We start from the raw sequence: 19174 nt of genomic DNA on the forward strand, positions 1-19174 counted from the left end.
AAGGACAAAATGGTCAGTCTGATCACTTGGATTTCATCATAGCTGTTCTCTTTTTCGTCTCTCTCCTTCATTTCCATTCTCCTCTGCAAATTTTCTTTCGATCTACCAAATCCATTTCTACCAGAAAACGCAATCAGGTTTCTAGTTTTATTTCATCTCTACTTTGTTGTTTATAATTTTAATAGGAGTGCGGAATAAAATTGAATACTTAAATGTTTTTTCCCCTTTTGCCATGTTACATTTCTTGTAGTTAACCTGCTTCATTTTGCTTTATGAAAACATTGAACAAATTGTTGAATTTTATTGTTTTAATGCTTAACTGGTAGTAAATTGAACTGGGAAGCTGTCATTTTCGTTCAAAACATGTTTCTGATTGAATTTAAGATATGTTATTTATAAGATCTTGTATACATCAAGGAATTCGGGTTTTGGCAGTAAATTTTGTATCTTTTTTCTGGGTTTTGGGTAATATATGTTTCAATTTATTGTGCAGAGAAGGAGATGAAAGAGAGTACTGGTAATGGGCCTTTGATTTTGGACATAGAAGATTTTAAGGTAAAAGAATAATAGTTAATGTTGAGTTATAATAACTGTATTTGTATTTGTATAGTCATATTCAGTTTGTTTATGGATCCATGGTTTTTGGATTGTTTGCAATGTATGGCATTACCAATTTAGCATACATACCCACCTTTTATGTGATGTTGAGGAGAAAAATAAACTTTTGAGGTTCAATTTGTTGGCTTATGTAGGGGGATTTTTCATTTGACGCGTTGTTTGGTAATCTTGTGAATGAGTTGCTACCTTCTTATCAAGAAGATGATGGGGATGGACATGATGGGCATGGTAATATGGGTGCCAATGATGTATTGGCGAATGGTCGGATGTCGTCTGATGCAACCAAAGCAGCGCAAGGGCTGTCCATGCCTTTGTTTCCAGAAGTAGATGCTTTATTGGCACTTTTTAAAGATTCTTGCAAGGAGTTAATCGATCTCCGGCAACGGGTAAACTTTCAATATTAAGACTTAAATGATACTACTTGTGTGTATATGGGAGTCATTCTCCTTTTTTTTTTACTCGGATGTGGTGAATTATGAAGGTTGATACAAGGCTTAGCGGTCTCAAAAAGGAGGTCTCCCAACAGGATGCTAAGCATCGAAAGACACTTGCTGAGGTTAGTGTGCTAATGCATTCGTGTTCATGGCTTAATGCAAACCAGTTTGATAAGATTTTAATTTGTTACCCTAGCTTAGTTATTTTCTCTTTTAGAGTGATAGAAAGTGTTATGATTGAACATATCACTATACTCATGGCACGAGGTGTGTGTTTGTGTCTTAAAGAACTACTAGTCGGGGCTTTTGCTTTCATTGCTTGTTCCCCTCTATTCCGTGTACCATTTTTAAACCATGAGTTGTATGCAGAACTGATTCTTCTGAAACTTCGCGTTGCTGTGAGGTTGTAATCGTTTAAAACCTTATCGTATGATATAGCTTTGACTGTTAATTGTTAAGAGTATTGATGAACCAATATACTCCTTTAACTTTTACTTTCAGCTTGAAAAAGGAGTTGATGGGCTGTTTGATAGCTTTGCGAGGTTGGATTCCCGCATCTCAAGTGTTGGACAGACTGCAGCTAAAATTGGTGATCATCTACAGGTGAAACGTCTTTTTATTGCAATTTGTGTTATAGGTACTGCTAGTATTGCGTTTACGCTTCTTTTCATGACGATTGTACAAGCATTAATACTATTATCCGTAGTTGTTCATTATGGATCCCTGGATTTTGCACAGTTCTGGAGTATCTGTTCTTATACCCAATATTTCCTGATTATGCATGGTTTCTCAATGCTGATGTTAATAAATATAATATCTTTTGTTGCCAGAGTGCAGATGCTCAGCGAGAAACTGCAAGTCAAACAATCGATCTGATAAAGGTATTGTTAGTTGCTGGACCTTCAGTGATAAATCATTGAAGATGCCCTAATTTTTGTATTTGTTTAAACATGTCTTACAGTATTTGATGGAGTTTAATAGCACTCCTGGAGATCTTATGGAACTTTCACCTCTGTTTTCTGACGACAGCCGTGTTGCTGAGGCTGCTTCAATTGCTCAAAAGCTACGTAAGATGTCATGTTAACCTATAAAGTTGAACTTTTAATGCGATTGGTTTATATAATTTTTATGCTTTATGTCCCAGATTAATATAGTGATGCAGAGGGTCGTTTTTTCTGTGATTCCTGTTCTCTCATGGTGCATTGATTCTTGAAATATCCGTTCATATATTCATTTCTAATGTTGTTCAAACAGGGCAATTTGCTGAGGAAGACGTAGGAAGACAAGGTATAGGAGTACAGTCGGCCGCAGGAAATGCTGCTGCAAGTAGAGGTTTAGAAGTTGCTGTTGCTAATCTCCAAGACTACTGCAATGGTAAGTCTTTCATTAAGCTTAAGGGGTTCTGATTCTGTTGCCATTAATATGCAAAATCTGAAGAAATCTGGTTTTATGACATAAAATGAATTAAGTGAAGACTTTCTTTCTTTCTTGGTGATGAAATCTGAAGAACCAATTGATGCATTTGTTTTTGTTTTATGACATTAAATGAATCAAGTTTTCTAAAGGAAAGCTGTTTTGTTTTGGTGTACCCGCCTTTAGACTTCTTAACATATTCTTGTTTGTTGTTTCTTAGAATTAGAGAATAGATTATTACAAAGATTCGATGCTGCATCTCAAAGAAGGGAGCTGTCAGCCATGGCCGAATGTGCCAAAATATTGTCCCAGGTGATTCTTCTTCTTTCCAAATTGTTGTTTGTAATTTTATGATTGGTTTACCTTATTTGTTATTTGTGCTCAATGTTCTATATCTTCACATATGTACAACACGATATTTAGTGGATCTATATCTTGTTTAAGATGCTTAGTGTATTAAAGCTATAAATCTTGAGCCTTCTTGATTCCCACTAACTGTTGAGTGTTGACAAAATTATTTTCTGGCCCTTGACATTAGATAATTCAATGTTGTACACTTAAGGATATCAGATGAGCAAGTGCTTGTTCATAAGACCACCAAAATCATTTGTTTTGAGCGTTCATTGTAGCCTATTTTGCATGTTTTATTTTTCTCTTGCCTTACTAATTTTGATGCTAATGATTTTCGTTGCATTAATTTACGATTAAAGAGAGCAATTATTGTCAAAATATAGTTGATCTTATGCAAGTTTTGGGCCAAGGAGTTAGCTTAATTGATATGATGAATTGGCTGAAGACATCTTATCCACAATCTTTTTGCCTGATCAATGTCACTCGAGTGATGGATGTAATTTGATGTTTAGTAAAGAGCTAATCTAGTGGCTGGTTTGGCCAAAAATAGCTTATGTGAGGTATATTGGAGGTTTGAGAAGTTAAATCAGTTTATCGTAGTGTTTGTTGTATTGGAGTTTAAATTGCCTTATTGGTCCAGCTAACAAAATTTAAATACTAGGAAAAAAATGCTTTTCTAACATGTGGTTGAAAAGAAATTGTTGGCAAATTTTCTTTGTCTCCGAAACTCATTTATTAGTCATTGATAAAAAATAAATTAATTTGTCGAATTTTGTAAACAATTTGACTTTTAAGTAAAAAACTAGAAATATAAAATATAAATATAGATTAATGTTTTTAATTCTCTTCAAAATGAAATCCATTTTTTGCTATCATTTGGTAAATAGAGAGAGAAAAGTAGGAGAAAGAAGGTGATGAAATAAAAATGAGCTGTTCAGTTAAGTAATGGCTTTATAACATGTTTTGAGCTTACTGTTCTGCAAAACCCTGTTACGTAACCCATAGACCATGATTTAAAATTATGGAGTATAAACCATTCATAGCTGTTATCATAACATATCATTCTTTAGTATCTTTTTAAAAATGTATTATGTTATCGAAGGTCTATTTTATGCTTTAATTTTAATATATGTTCTAGAAAATTTGAATTACTATGATAAAATGAAAATTTTTCGAGTTAACAATTCACGTTGTGACTTTTTGCAAAACAAGTTATAAGTGTTATAACACCGTGAGGGCCTACGTCTGCGACATGCAATCGTGAGAACATCTACAATTTTTTTTAATATGGATGGACGTTTAGGTCAATGTTTTAGAATATGATATAAAGATAAACTTTAAAGAGATGGAACATAATTGATAATATTGTGAACAAAAAAGGGTCATTAATAATGTTGTAATTAATGCAAGTGCTATACAAGTCGTGATTGCAGTATTGATCAAGCAATGGTGATCGGGTTGTCATATTGGACGAGACCATGAGACATCCCTAAAACTTATATAAAATTATGTTTTTCGCACCTTCATGATCAATAACAACAACAAAGATTGGGTTGACTCTAAACTTTATGATGGCGGTATAATTAGTTGATAAATTTCAAAACCTTAGCAACTAGACGAATATGAAGTGTCCTTGTTTTTGCACTATGGCAAGTGATGATATATTGTTTTTGGGCTCTATATGTATTATTATTTGTAAATGAACAACAAAATAATTATATTTGCACCAAATATAAAATAAAATAGTTAGTTTGGGAAATCATGAGCACCCATTAATACCACCATACTAGGAGGAGAACAAGACTACAAGAAAATAAAGATGATGGTGAATAGAAATAATGGATTTATATTTATGGTATTATAAATCATTAACTCTATGTTAACTTTTAAGAACTGAATACGATTTTAAAAAAGTTTCATATCTTATAAAGAATTGTGAGAATTGACTACATAATTCTATATTGAATATGTTGCAATAATAGATTCAATAGTAATAAATTCACAAAATGAATCATGATTGTTGACTAAAAAATAAGTTCGTTGAGGATAATTTAGGATAAATTGTGGTGTTACCTCAATTGTCAATTTTCATATATCAGCTACATCAATGAAGCATAAATTTACCAAGCATTTTTATATAAGTAGTTGAATTTTTAGATGTTAAACATTTACCCGACAAGGGTCTTATTCTAGTTTTAGCTTATACCCTACTTTTTATTCTTAAATCTTAGTGAATAAAAAATGGTAAGAATTTAATCAATGTATGGTCATATTACAACCCATTCCAACCGTCCGTTTTTTCTTAGGTTGTTGGCGAGTAAGGGTAAGCAAAAAATCCAATTAGCTTATTTGATTATTGGCCAGGAGTAATAGCGAGTTAAGAATTTAGGAATCAGGACTAATTATAGTTCTTAATTGGTATCCACTACCTATCCAAAATCATACAATGCAATGCCAAAACCTTGATTTCAACATATGTGGTTTGCTGCATGTATGAAAACAAATTGACGTGATAGAGTGTCACATTGATAGTATTCTTTATTTGACCTATCTATTATAGTCTACAACCCAGGCAATCAATTGCAATGATTATTATGCAAATATTTATTCTTTCAAATTATTGATTTGTTTCACCTTTTGAGTAGTTTAACAGGGGCAGCAGCGCCATGCAGCACTATGTGGCAACACGTCCGATGTTTATTGATGTAGAGATCATGAACGCAGACAACAGATTGGTTCTTGGTGAACAAGGCTCACAAGCCAATCCGAGTAATGTTGCTCGTGGACTTTCCTCATTATACAAGGAGATAGCAGGTTGATTTTCACTTGGGATGCTCAATTTATAATAAAATTGAAGAACGTAAACAAAGAGCTCTTTTTTTTGTTTTCTAATCTTGGAAGTTGGAAGCATGCGCATTTATTTGATTGGAGTTTCTTTTTCCTTGAAAAATTATGACAGATACTGTTAGGAAAGAATCTGCGACTATAATGGCTGTATTTCCATCCCCAAACGAAGTTATGTCAATCCTTGTTCAGGTAGTGTAGGTGTTTACCTTCCTTGTATTTCCACTTTTGTTCTCTGCTTTCCTTTTGTTTGGAGATTTTTAATACTATCTGTGTTGCTTAATAAAAGTTGCATAGGAGGACCTTATATGTTGATAACCCCTTTATTGTTACTATAACGTGTTGCAGAGAGTTTTGGAACAAAGGGTCACTGCACTTTTGGATAAGTTGTTACGAAAGCCATCTCTTCTCCATCCTCCTCCATTGGAAGAGGGTGGGCTCCTCGTAGTAAGCTGTGATTCCATGTCTTTGATTTTGGGTTTTGTAATTTCTTACTGTTCTGTCACAACAGGAGAAAATCATCATTATCTCCCCTTTTTTGCCGCAGTACCTTAGAATGTTAGCTGTTGCCTATGAGAAAACCCAGGAACTTGCAAGGGATCTTCGTGTAGTTGGCTGTGGAGACTTGGATGTTGAGGGTAATATTCTTTGTTCTTCATTCTTTTTAAAAAGAGACTGTATTTAGAGTACTACTTTAATACAATGCTTTATTGAGTATAAAGCTAGCATTGCTCTTGAGAGTTCTATATGGTCACATATGCGCACATTATAAATTATGTGGTACTGTATTGTACAGGTTTTGCACACTTTTGTCCATTCAATTCACGTGAGGTACTGGAGTCAAGCATATTTGAGTAGCGCTCCATTGTAAATAATTTAGTTGAAATGCCATAACAATAATTCCTTTTGTTGGTTTGTACATTTGATGAGGCCACTAGGTTGTCTGTTAATGTAGTTATGCTTACAGGTATCTTTAAGGGCAGTATGAGCAAGTTGAAAGTTTAACTTACTAAATTTAGATAGTCAATTACTCTTTTCAATGGCCTAAAATAGAATATAAATGGGACTAGTATTGAGTCTCGCAATCAATCTATAAAAAGGATTTGAATGGTTTTGCAACAAGTCTCGGAAACATTTTAATTGCTCAATTACACAATAAAATCAAGCACACAAGCTTACCTCACAAATTAATATTAGTCTTACACTCTAAAATACAAAAATAATGATGCCAAAATGACCAACACAAAAACCAGTAAAGTCCTAATATGTAATTCTAAAATACCCTACTTTAATATTAGAAAGAAAAACTATATCAATAAAATTACTACTATACTATACTCTGAATTGTGTCATGAGCCTGTTGAAAGTTTAACTTACTAAGAAAGTGGACGAAATTGCATCTTATGACATAAATAGAATTAGATAAAGTATATTCTTTTAGTGTGATGGTTATTGTGTGGTCAATGTTTGACCTTGAGTTTTTATGGTTTTTCAGCGATTAAGATTCCATATCAAAATGACCCTCTTAACGTGATACTTATATCTCATATAGTCATATCATATACTTAAGTGGAAGGGCCAATAGCAATTTTCATATCTTTTTCAGAGATCTGCAAAAGGCATAGCTTGCTGAAATGAAAGCTCGCCCATGCATTTGTGCTTTAAACCAGAGGTCTTTTTTGTCCTGTAGGCATCAGCTAATTGGTTTCTGGCTTAATGTTTCAGGTCTAACAGAATCTTTATTTTCTGCACATAAAGAGGATTATCCTGAACATGAACAGGAATCTCTTAAACAACTATATCAAGCAAAGGTTGGAACTGTTCTACCCCCTTTTTCGTCTAGGCTTGAGAAATTTCAGATTTTAAACCTGCTGCAGTGCTGTAATATGTGATTTTGTTTGATGTATAAATCTACTATGTAGATGGAAGAATTACGTGCTGAAAGCCTTTCAGAGTTAGGAAGTGGAACTGGGAGTATTGGACGATTTAAAGGGGCTTCTATAGCCTCTAATCATCAACAAATATCAGTTGCTGTGGTAACAGAATTTATTCGTTGGAATGAGGAAGCAGTATCAAGGTGCAATATATTGTCTACGCAGGTAATTTATATTTTCAAGCTCTTTTCCTCTCCTATTTGTACTGATTGTGGTTCACCAGAGTTTTGCAAGTGCTATGTCTACTCATTTCCTGGTCATGATTTGTGGGTATCTTTAGCTGTGTCACTTTCTACTGTAGAATGAAATTTTATTTATTGTCAAAGTTGACTAAGGTAATATTGTAAGTAGAATACTGTTTACTCTGCGTCTTGAAATTGACATATTCAGGTTGATCTGTACAACTTTTTTGATATAAACTATAAAGTAATAATGTGGCTTGAAGAACAAAACATAGTACAAAATATTAGCCGCATCACCACTTTGCATTATTGCCTGTGACAACCGTGAAAGTGGTTTTGAGACCGATAGCACGAATTCACGGAGATTTTTGCAGTTTGCTTCACCGCGTCTGCAAAACAATACATACTTTGACTCGCATGATCATGATATCTACTTTCAAGTGATCTTTAAAGGCTTAAAAATTCAATGTCTTTTATGTGTTAACGTTGATTTTATGACTTTAAGAGGTACCCTTGTCTTAAAAATTACTTGTGTGAGCAAGACCTCGTGACACTTGCTATACAATGACTCTAGTAAGACCTCATGATCTATCAGTTGCCAAAGGCATAATTAGGATATAATTGGAAGTGCCATTTAATTTTGTTTTTGTTTACATTAACTAGACCGTATAAATATCTGGTTAGAAATTTTGTGGGAATATAATTGAAAAGCCAAATCAGAGCTTAATATATTGGTTTTTTCTTTTTGAGGATTTCCAAATTACTTGAAAGTATGTAGTTGTAAGAAGGTTTCTTGCATAATGATTAATCAATATCTATATTGTTCTATCTTCCCTTCCGTTCTCGTAATGCATTGCAACACGAACTCCTCTAAAGTCCAATCATAAATGATTTTTGTATTGTCAAAATGTCGACAAACAATGTGATATCCCTTGAATCGACTTGAAACTCATTTTTTTTGGGAGATCAAGGAAATGCATTTTCAAGTGTTTGACTGAGAAAAGCTAGATGGATGGATCTTGAGAGTGAAACGAGTTTAGATTTTTTAAGCCGATAGAGGAAGCAAGTGATGTGCCCTTGGTGCAAGATCACTTATTAGTAGTAGGTGGAAATGTAGTCTTTCAGATACATGAAGGGACGGAAATGATCAATGGTTTGAGTTGTTCATGGCGACGTGGGTTTCCTATGTGGAGCATGGGAGGAATTTTATTGATTGGAGAGGAGGCCAAATTGTATGTTGCTAGTATAATTTGTGCTAAAGGAGTTGATAAGGTGGATAGGACCACAAACATGGAGGCAAACATAGACTTGTTTTAGGTACATCGAAGGCTAGTTGGGGATTGACCTACGCTACGACTAAATTAAGGATGGGTTTTATACAGGCAGCCATTGGATGAATGAGGAGGCGTTTGATAATGCCCATAGCTCTCATGGTCATTACATACAAAATAAAAAAACATACACCATACGAATAGAAATTTGAAGAAGCCAAGTTTTTTTTTTTTGGATTACAAGGTAGGCCGTGGTTAAGGAAGGGCACCGTCATGTTGCTTGTTGATAATGCATCTCCTGGAGGCGTTGGATATTTTGTGGTGACAACCATACTTTAAATAAGGTGATTATTCTCAAAAGGATGCCGCACAAGTGATTTAAGACATATTTGATGAGTTATAGCACACATGTTTTCCAAGATCTACCCTAAGTCCACATATCATAAGATTTGAGTTTGGAGAGAATATATGCCAACAATCATATTATTGACTTATAAGGGCCATTGAAAATTCTTCGTCATCACCAACTTGTTTTCGATCACTCATGACTCTTAGGTGTTTTGTGTAGAAATTTGACTTATCCTTTTTGGATTTTATTCTATTTCATGGTTCTAGCCTGGAGAAGTATTGCAATGAAAGTTTGGTAGACCATGGTCATGTGTAGGTGATAGTTTATATGACAATACAAAGAAATATGTGAGGATGGACGAAGGTGGATTATATGGGCTATTTTACCTAAGGAGAAGATAGGGAACAATGGTAAATTTCTAAGAATCTAAAGGTTTTACAAGGGTTTTTGGGGCTCACAATATTAGTGCAAACTGATATCACTTATGCTCATATTGCAAGGCCTCTCACCGGTCATCTATTGAAAAGATCTACTGGAAATATAGTTTTAGGCACTTTTAGCCGCCCAATTATATCGAGGACTTCTGAATATATGAAGACCTACATGAGTTGGGTTTGATTTTGGAGTGAGATGTGCAAATAAGTAGATTGAAATTCGTCAATGTAAAAAGCTTCAGATGACTGTTTACAAACCCTACTTAACCAAGTTAGGATTAAAAAACACATTTCTATGCATTTGGTTAAGATGTTGTTTAAGTCCAAAGGTGTAGACATTGTATTGATGGTAGTAGATAATCTCACCAAGTTGCTGCATTTCTGAAGCCTTTAAACACCCCTTAATTGGCTTGATTATTTCTGTTCTTATCATAAGGAAGATCTTGATATGCTTAATCTACAATTATGGATTTCACCTTGAGTAAAAAGTTAACCTAATTGTCACTCCCTATGTCCTCAGATTTTTCCACATTTACTATTTTATTTCGTCCCCATATAGTTTGCTACGTTCCTGTTTTTCGATACAACTCTACATTCAATACTCCAAAAAACCCTCACAACTTCTATATTAAAACCTATTATTACTCCTCTAAAGGACATGACCTTGCCTACGTACCCCACTAAGATACCCACCTTCTCCATTTTTCTTGGTTTGTGTAATGCTCTGAGTATAGGGACAAAGGATTATTTAAGTGTTGCAATTGATCATTTTAAGAAGCAACCTTAGCCATTGACTCGTCAATTTTGACATTCAATACTCCAAAAAAACCTCACAACTCCTATATTAAAACCTATTATTACTCCTTTAAAGGACATGACCTTGCCTACGTACCCTACTAAGATACCCACCTTCTCCATTTTTCTTGGTTTGTGTGCAAATGCTCGGAGTATAGGGACAAAGGATTATTTAAGTGTTGCAATTGATCATTTTAAGAAGCAACCTTAGCCATTGACTCGTCAATTTTGACATTTTCATCTTGAGGACAAGGTGATTGAAAGTGTTGAACATAGTTACATGGAATGTGGAACGTAGCCACATTCCGGGATCCAGTAACATTTGTCCCCAATCACCACAAAATGTGACTCTAAACGCTCAAGGTGGCGTCCTGGTGTAGAGAGAGGGGGGTAGTGCGAAATGGGGACCATGTGTTTGTAGGCTTGCGTGGGTAGGGGATGGTTTAATATAGCACATGCTGTGAGAAAGATACGTGTTGACTGCTTCCTAGAGGCTTAACAAGGATGATATAAGTGGAAATGCTATGTAATTTCATTTTAGTGATGTGAGCTAGGTTGTTATTATGGTTATCTGATTATAAAAAATTTGATTGTGTTGGAGTACAAAGAGTGGGCAAAATGGTAGGCATTATGATGATGTGTTAATCTAACTTTTCGGGAGTGTGCAGAAGATTTCATGAAGTCTCTAATTGCAAGGAACATCTCTAGCTTCACAATCTTGTACTCCCTCTGTCCCTCTCAATTTGCACCTCTTTCTATATTAGTTTGTCCCACTCATTTTGCACCCTTTCTCTTTTTGGCAATGACCCCACTTTCTTTCTTTAAATCTCATTCACAAACTTATCATCTCTTTCTATCTTAACCATTCATTTCTTACATCTATTTATTTTTTGTCTTATTCTCTAATCCAATTTCACTTGCCACTAAATTTCACCCAAACCAATTTGAGTGCATTCTCATAGGGACAGAGGGAGTATCTCTTATGGTTCTTACTATCTCAATTGACATTTTGTGAGGGGAAATGTCAACTGGAAAACTATGGACACCGAGGAGCAAATATTAATTTGATTAAAGTTGTATCATCATATGGTTCTTACTATCTCAAATGTCTTGAATTACTATCATAAAGAAAAATGTCTTGGATTGTTTTAGGACTTTAGATACATGCTTGTACAATTGAAAGTAGCATTCCTTACTTTAATCATGAACTTAATTGTGTGAATCACTATGTGATACTTGGCATTTAGCTGGGTATAGAGTTGAAGCAGCAATCTTTTTACCCTCCTTTCATGTAACAATGGCTGGAAGTGAAATAAATTATCGTTTGATTTGCTTATATTTCATTTAACTCTCTGAATTTTGAGGCTTGTTTTAGTCTAAGACTATGTAGTTATATGTACTGGTCCTGATTTTTAATCACATAGGATATTGATGACTGTTACTAAATGATTGATCTTTTGATATTTTCATTCAGCCATCTGTACTTGCTGCAAATGTAAGAGCCGTGTTCACTTGTCTTTTGGATCAAGTAAGTAGGCACACTTCTACTTTTCTTTCATTTTCTTTGGTCATTGAACCATAATGAATTAATTTCGAATGGTTATTTGTATATGCTCAGGTAAGTAGGTACTTAACTGAAGGCCTTGAACGGGCTAGGGAAGGCTTGACTGAGGCTGCAGCTTTGCGGGAAAGATTTGTGCTAGGAACAAATATCAGTAGGAGAGTAGCTGCTGCTGCTGCTTCTGCTGTAATTTCCTTTATGGCTTAGCTACTGAACACCCATGTGAAAATTTTTTAGATAGATATGATTGCAATAGGAAATGCTTTATATTTATAATTAATAAATTATGAAGGCTTTAACAATTTGCAGAACTTTGCTCATATTTTGGCTTCTGTCTATTGCTCGACTCAGTTTCTGTCAATTGGTTATGTATAGGCAGAAGCAGCGGCCGCAGCTGGTGAGAGCAGCTTCAGATCGTTCATGGTTGCTGTACAGCGTTGTGCGAGTAGTGTGGCTTTAGTTCAGCAAGTATGTTGTAGAGGTTATACTATTACCTATCGAAGATGATTGTTTAAGAATCATTTACTTAAGAAATCTGATTCTACAGTATTTTGCCAATTCGATATCTCGGCTTTTGCTGCCTGTTGATGGGGCACATGCTGCATCATGTGAAGAGATGGCCAACGCAATGTCTAAAGCAGAATCTGCTGCTCATAGAGGACTACAGCAATGCATTGACACTGTGATGGCTGAGGTCTGATACCAAAATCTTGTCAACTTCCTATTTATGCAGTTAATTGAAGGACAATTTTAACTTTTAAAACCTGTTATCTAGTTCTTGATAGTTCAAAGAATGATGTTTATTTTCTGCTTTGTCTGATTCCTCACATAAGTAAGACTATGATATTGGCATATTGCATTTACGACTTTTTCTTTTTTTCATATCGTATTTTAACCTTCATGTTAATTCCTCTAGTAGGGTTTAACCTGTATTCTGGCTCATGTAGGTCGAAAGGTTGTTATCAGCGGAGCAAAAGGCAACTGACTACCGCTCTCCTGATGATGGGATTGTTCCTGATCATAGGCCTACTAGTGCATGTACGAGGTACTTATTTAATTTTATTTTTGGTTTCCCATGCCACTTTTGGCTGATACGGATCTGAAGCATATTCATTTGCATGGCTAATTCTCTCATTACTTTGACAGCCCGTTTGTTAGGTGGTTTTAAACGGTGGTAATGAGAATGAAAAACTAGTGTAATTTTGGTTGAAAAATATCTTGGCTACCTTGATGGTCATGCTTGTCCAACTTCAATCATCTCATTTTTTTCATAAAATTCATTCCAATGTATTACCATTGGGAGAGGTGGTATAAGGTGGTAATGGAAATTTGTAAACAAAAAAAAAATTTTATGATCAAAGTTTCATTACCATAGGAATGATATGGAACTTTTGATGAAATTTTACGCTATAAATCATTCTCATTACCACCATTTAGTACTACTAACCAAACGGGCCATAAATACATTGTGGATTCCTTTAGGTGACGGTAATAGCCTCATGGTTAGTTTATTTTGAGGAGAATTGAAATTAATGCATTAATGACATTCATTATTTTGATTTTCACTGTTGCAGAGTTGTTACTTATCTTTCGCGTGTCCTGGAGTCCGCGTTCACTGCATTAGAGGGTCTCAACAAGCAGGCGTTTCTTACTGAATTGGTATAAAAATTTGTAACTTCTTATTACCTTGATTTACTTTTGCGGATTTCATGATTGTGCTTGACTCTTTTTAATTTTGTCATTCTGATACTCTACCTATGAGTTTCATTTGTACATGTGGTTTATGGTTCTGCCTTTTGCACACTGGTGCATACTGTATAACCCCAAAAATCCACTGCTTATGCATTTTGTATCATGCATTTTGATCGACGGCTTTAAGTATCCTGATGAAGAATTGATGGCAAAAGCATGAACAATCACCGCACTATTGAAATTTGAATGCTCAAGTCCATAGACCCGAATGCATAGAGATTAAATTTTTGCACCGTAACTTAACGATCATGATAAAAGCTTATATCTTTGCACCGTAACTTATGGTTTCTGCTTCTTTTCAGCCTTTGCAGATGCAGGCCATATCAGTGATTCAATTTAATGGCTGATAGTAACACTGTTAAAACAATATAGGAAAAATTGCCGTGAATAGTACAACCTTTTGTTAATTTCCCTACAATAATATCAACTATTGATTAACCATGAATAATACCAACTTAAACGGGTGTTTTCCTAGAAAATTCCTAACATGTTAAAAATCAAACTATAGATGATTATAAGACCAAAAAAAATTGGTAAATTAGTTAATAAACTACTAAAGTTGGTATTATGCTAGGAAAATAACCCCTAAGTTAGTATTATTCATGGTTAATCAATGGTTGGTATTATTGTAGGAAAATTAACAAAAAGTTATTCACGGTAATTTTTCCAACAATATAAGCAGATACCTATTATCATGATGTCTCTTTTTTCCCAAATAGAAATAAAATTATGAGAAAAACGGCGACCTTTATTTATACTGCGTTTGAGATTCAGTGACAAAATGTCCTCAAGGATTAAATTTTTGTCAAACATAAGACGTGAAACCTGTTGCAGTCAAAGCAAACAAGGATATGTAACTTTCTTTCTATAATACTTATTTGTTCCAAGTTCTAAGTATAGGTTTTTAGTGTCTGAAAACTTATCATTTAACAGAATAAAAATCCTATACTGGATAATCCAAAACATTCTGGCAATATTATGTAGCAAAAAGAACTCCTAGCAACTAAGCCCTAAACTTTTCATTTTAGATCGCCTGTCATAGATGTTTTTGGATGATTTTTTTCGTTCAACTTGACAGTGGTTTCATGTTTTAGGGAAACCGCTTGCATAAGTTGCTGCTCAGCCATTGGCAGAAATTCACTTTTAATCCCAGGTAACGCACTTTGTACAGCATGCTAATACCATCTTTTGCTTGGTTTTAGATTAGAAGTACTTTGCTTTTGAGGAATTATAAACAAATAAATTGTTAAATAGATTATTACAAACGAAGTATTGGGATTTGTTACAGTTTCTATCAGCACCAAATACTCAAGTTTGGCCATTATGTGTCAAGGAAACTTCAATGTGATTGTGCATGCATTTATATGTGGAATGCTATATTACTCGGACTCTTCATTTTGCTTCACGTATCCGTGTCTGATCGTTGATACTCGGACATTGGTATAGCACTTAGACACTTCATTTTAGGCGTAAAATTGAATATTTAGACATATCTGACACTTAGACACGTACTAGTATCCATCATCAGTTTCCGAGTCCAAGTAACATAGGTGGAATGTATTAAAAATTGCCTCCTGAATATACAAACCAAGTCCTGGAGATTTTTATTCCTTAGGTAACTGATTTGCTAAGTACATATAATTTGGGTAAGCTTTTACTTACTCATTTTAAGATCTGAGTGACCTTTTAATTACATTGTAAATGGTAAAAAGTTTTCTCCTGGATGGACGATTACTGCCAGAACGTGATAATTTACTGGTTCATAGTGGTCCAGTAGGGTCAGGAGAGAAATGAAAGATTTCTCATCAAGTAATGCGAATAGAACATTTCGACTGACCGTGAGGATATGGAATGGCGAGGAGATGGAACTTCCATTAGGTTATAATTGAGTGTTGAGTATCAAATGCTGAAGTGCCCTATGAAAATTTTGCTTGGTCACTTTTTTTTAGGGGCTTTAGAAAATGGCTATATTCTACACCTACTGGTAAATATTTAGTTGACATAATTTAATCTTTGTATTGTTTAGTGGAGGGTTGCGCCTGAAACGTGATATAACAGAGTATGGAGAATTTGTGCGCAGTTTCAACGCTCCTTCTGTCGATGAGAAATTTGAAGCATTGGGAATGTAAGATGCATGAATCTTATATCATAATTAAGTACTTGATCGCATTGTTAACTTATATCATAATTATGTACTTGATCGCATTGTTAACTTACCGAACTTACATTTCTTCAGCTTGGCAAATGTCTTCATTGTTGCTCCTGAAAGTCTGTCTACTCTGTTTGAGGGGACCCCTAGTATCCGTAAAGACGTACAAAGGTAATGCTATATACTAATTCTCTGCTTCATTCGAGTGTTTGCTAATATATCCGGCCGCTTACGCAACCTTCCTGCATAATTTTCTTACAAGTTTGTAATTCTTAGTAAAGATCCAGCTCTATCACTCTATCGGTAACCAAAAAACACTTAGGGTGTGTTTGATATGCATTGTTTTGGATCAAGTAAGGGAAACGGATAAGCAAATCCGTTACTTTGCGTTTGTTAAGATAATTAGGTAACCATTTCTGTTTCCTTTTGGTAATTGATTCCTCCAATTTGTTTCCACTCTCAGAGCTCGAGTAGCACTTTTTGTAAAAAAGTGTTTCCGTTACATAATTATACCAAACAATTAACAACAATAACCCTTATCATTTCCCTTACCCCTCCTTAAGACTTCCCTTTTCACAATTTATACCAAACTCCCCCTTAAATTGTTTCGGACTTAGATACTTCTGATGTTGTTTTTTGATGTTAGAAAAGTTTGAAATCTTGAAAAGAATACGGGTTTTCTAAACAATGGCGCGTTGATATGTGATCCAGATTTATTCAGCTTCGGGATGATTACAAGTCAGCAAAACTTGCAGTAAAACTCAGCTCATTGTGGCCTAGCCTTGGTTAGTTCGAGTCCGCGTTATTGGAAGGTTTACATCACTTTCCAAGACTCTCGAGGAAGAAGACGCGGTTATTGTCTTTGCCGGAGTTCTTGTCATGAGCGTTGTTGCTTGATATCAAAGTCGAAAGTCATGGTTATATAGCTCCTTCTTCAAACTGTATTTGAGAGTTAAAAGCATCTTGAAGTTATTGTATAAAGGTTGGAAACTCTTATTTGTAGCATATTTTTTAGTTTAGTTCATTTCTTTTGTTTATATATGTACATTTTAATCTTAGTGATTTTTGATCTTTTTTATGATTTTAACCTTTTTGACTTGGGTTTGTGTTGGAAACAAGAAACAAAAGATTCGGTTTTTTTGGCGCCTTTTTTTATTACACATTACTTTCCTGTCCGGCTGTCCTTTAAAATTTGTTACTAAAAGTGTTATAAGTGATATGTTATGGGAAATATTAATAAACTCAAACAGACAAAAAGAGTATATGTCGAATATGAAATTATCCTCCCTTTCCTTGATTAAGGATCGTAAATCAAAATTAAAATTGGCCTTAAGAAATATCTGATCTGACTTTATTATAGAAAAGTCCAAAGGACGTAAACGTAGCGCATAACAGTTAACATGCTAGCTTTATTGTAATTACGATTTTATATATTTTAGTTAACATGCATGCTTTATTGTAATTGGATAGTGCTTGTATGATGTACGATTTTATTTAATTTTCTGATATATTTGTATATATGAAGTAAGAAAATAAAATTTTAAGATATACTTATAAATTATTTTTTGGACATATTTCTATCTTTTATTTTGAATAAAAGGCAAATAATGGTTGATACTTGAAATATACGGTATAAATTTATGAGTTTTTTAAATAAAACATACTAATGTTTTAGAACAAATATAAATATTACATTGATTTATATAAATAATACAACTATTTATATTACACTTAAAAAACAAATATAAAAAACATAAAAATATATAAAATATATTTTGTAAAAGTTAAAACGACAAAGTTTTCTCATAAAAAACATAAGTGATTTATTCAAAGATAGTCACAACCTAAATTTAGACAAAATTGTATGTTAAAATTCAACATTGCATCTAAGTAACCAATAATTAACCAACTAAAATAAATTCAAAATAAAAGTTATTATGTTTCAACCATCTCAAAATATCAAATACATTAAAGTAGTTTATCTAAATATTTAGAAAATAAAGGGATTAAAATAGTAATATGTAATTTTTTACACATTAACTGATGTAACTTAGAAAGTCAGTGGTGGATCCAGGTTTTAGATTAAAAAGTTCAAAAATTAGTGTTAAAGTCAAACAATAAAGTCAATATCATATAACAAAAAATTTTGCAATTACCCCATATAATTGGTCAATTTATGTCAAATTAACATAAATAAATATGGTGTATATACATAAAGTTTAAAATGTCAAATTGTTGTTTGACTAAAAATTTAAATTTGGGCTACATTTAACAACTTAATTCCAAAAATAAACTTCGTGAAAACTTAATTCCCAAAATAAGCGTTCGTACATCCAAACCTAGCCTCGGAGTAAGTCGCTGTTACTAACAACGACTTAAAAAAAAAATTTTTTTTTTGTTAAGTCGCTGTTAGTAACGACTTAATGCATTTTAAGTTTTCAGTTTTCAGTTATTTAAGGAGTTGACCAGTTAACCTTAAAGTCGCTGTTAGTAACAGCGACTTATGGCTTTTATTTTTTTTATTTTTTTTTTGTCTTTCGCTGTTAGTAACAGTGACTTACTCTAAGGCTAGGTCTGGATGTACGGACGCTTATTTTGGGAAATAAGTTTTCACGAAGCTTATTTTTGAAATTAAGTTGTTAAATAATCTTATTTTATTCAAATTTTCTTTACAAAAGTAGTAATTTACATTTTTCAACGGACCATAAGTTATTTGACAAACCAATACAGAAAAAGTTGTAGCATATTATACATTATATTCATTTATTCAAATTAATTGATAAATGTCACTCTAGCAATATGCTACTTTCAATTTTAGATGTTTATTAAATTATCTAATTGTTAGTAGGTTGAAGGTTCAATGCATTAGCCGTAATTTTTCTCAAAGAGTCGTAAGAGTTAAGTGGAGTCGAATGACCCATGAGCGCATATGGCCCCTGACCGTAGTCATATATGGGTAGTAAATAAAAATTATAATAATAATAATAATAACAACAACAATATTATTATTATTATTATTATGACATCATTAAAGAATTTTGAAGGAAAATTTATGTTGAAAAAGTGAAAAAGTGACACATAATTTTA

The 19174-nt window shown here is 33.7% G+C and overlaps 1 protein-coding gene across 1 annotated transcript; it reads left to right on the forward strand.

Moving 5' to 3' along the window:
- LOC130803643 (exocyst complex component SEC10b) lies at nucleotides 1–17270 on the forward strand. Its single transcript, XM_057667840.1, has 25 exons — nucleotides 1–137; nucleotides 494–555; nucleotides 753–1004; nucleotides 1100–1174; nucleotides 1554–1655; nucleotides 1883–1933; nucleotides 2014–2119; nucleotides 2307–2426; nucleotides 2686–2777; nucleotides 5462–5630; nucleotides 5776–5852; nucleotides 6009–6107; nucleotides 6208–6298; nucleotides 7386–7471; nucleotides 7583–7759; nucleotides 12100–12153; nucleotides 12244–12372; nucleotides 12562–12654; nucleotides 12734–12880; nucleotides 13134–13231; nucleotides 13761–13845; nucleotides 15033–15091; nucleotides 15965–16063; nucleotides 16175–16258; nucleotides 16799–17270. Exons 2-25 carry the CDS (start codon nucleotides 502–504, stop codon nucleotides 16875–16877), a joined length of 2478 nt encoding a protein of 825 aa, XP_057523823.1. The 5' UTR covers nucleotides 1–137; nucleotides 494–501; the 3' UTR covers nucleotides 16878–17270.
- Nucleotides 17271–19174: the final 1904 nt, after the last annotated feature.

This window comes from Amaranthus tricolor, chromosome 17 (assembly GCF_026212465.1).
Source record: "Amaranthus tricolor cultivar Red isolate AtriRed21 chromosome 17, ASM2621246v1, whole genome shotgun sequence".
Classification (NCBI taxonomy): domain Eukaryota; kingdom Viridiplantae; phylum Streptophyta; class Magnoliopsida; order Caryophyllales; family Amaranthaceae; genus Amaranthus; species Amaranthus tricolor.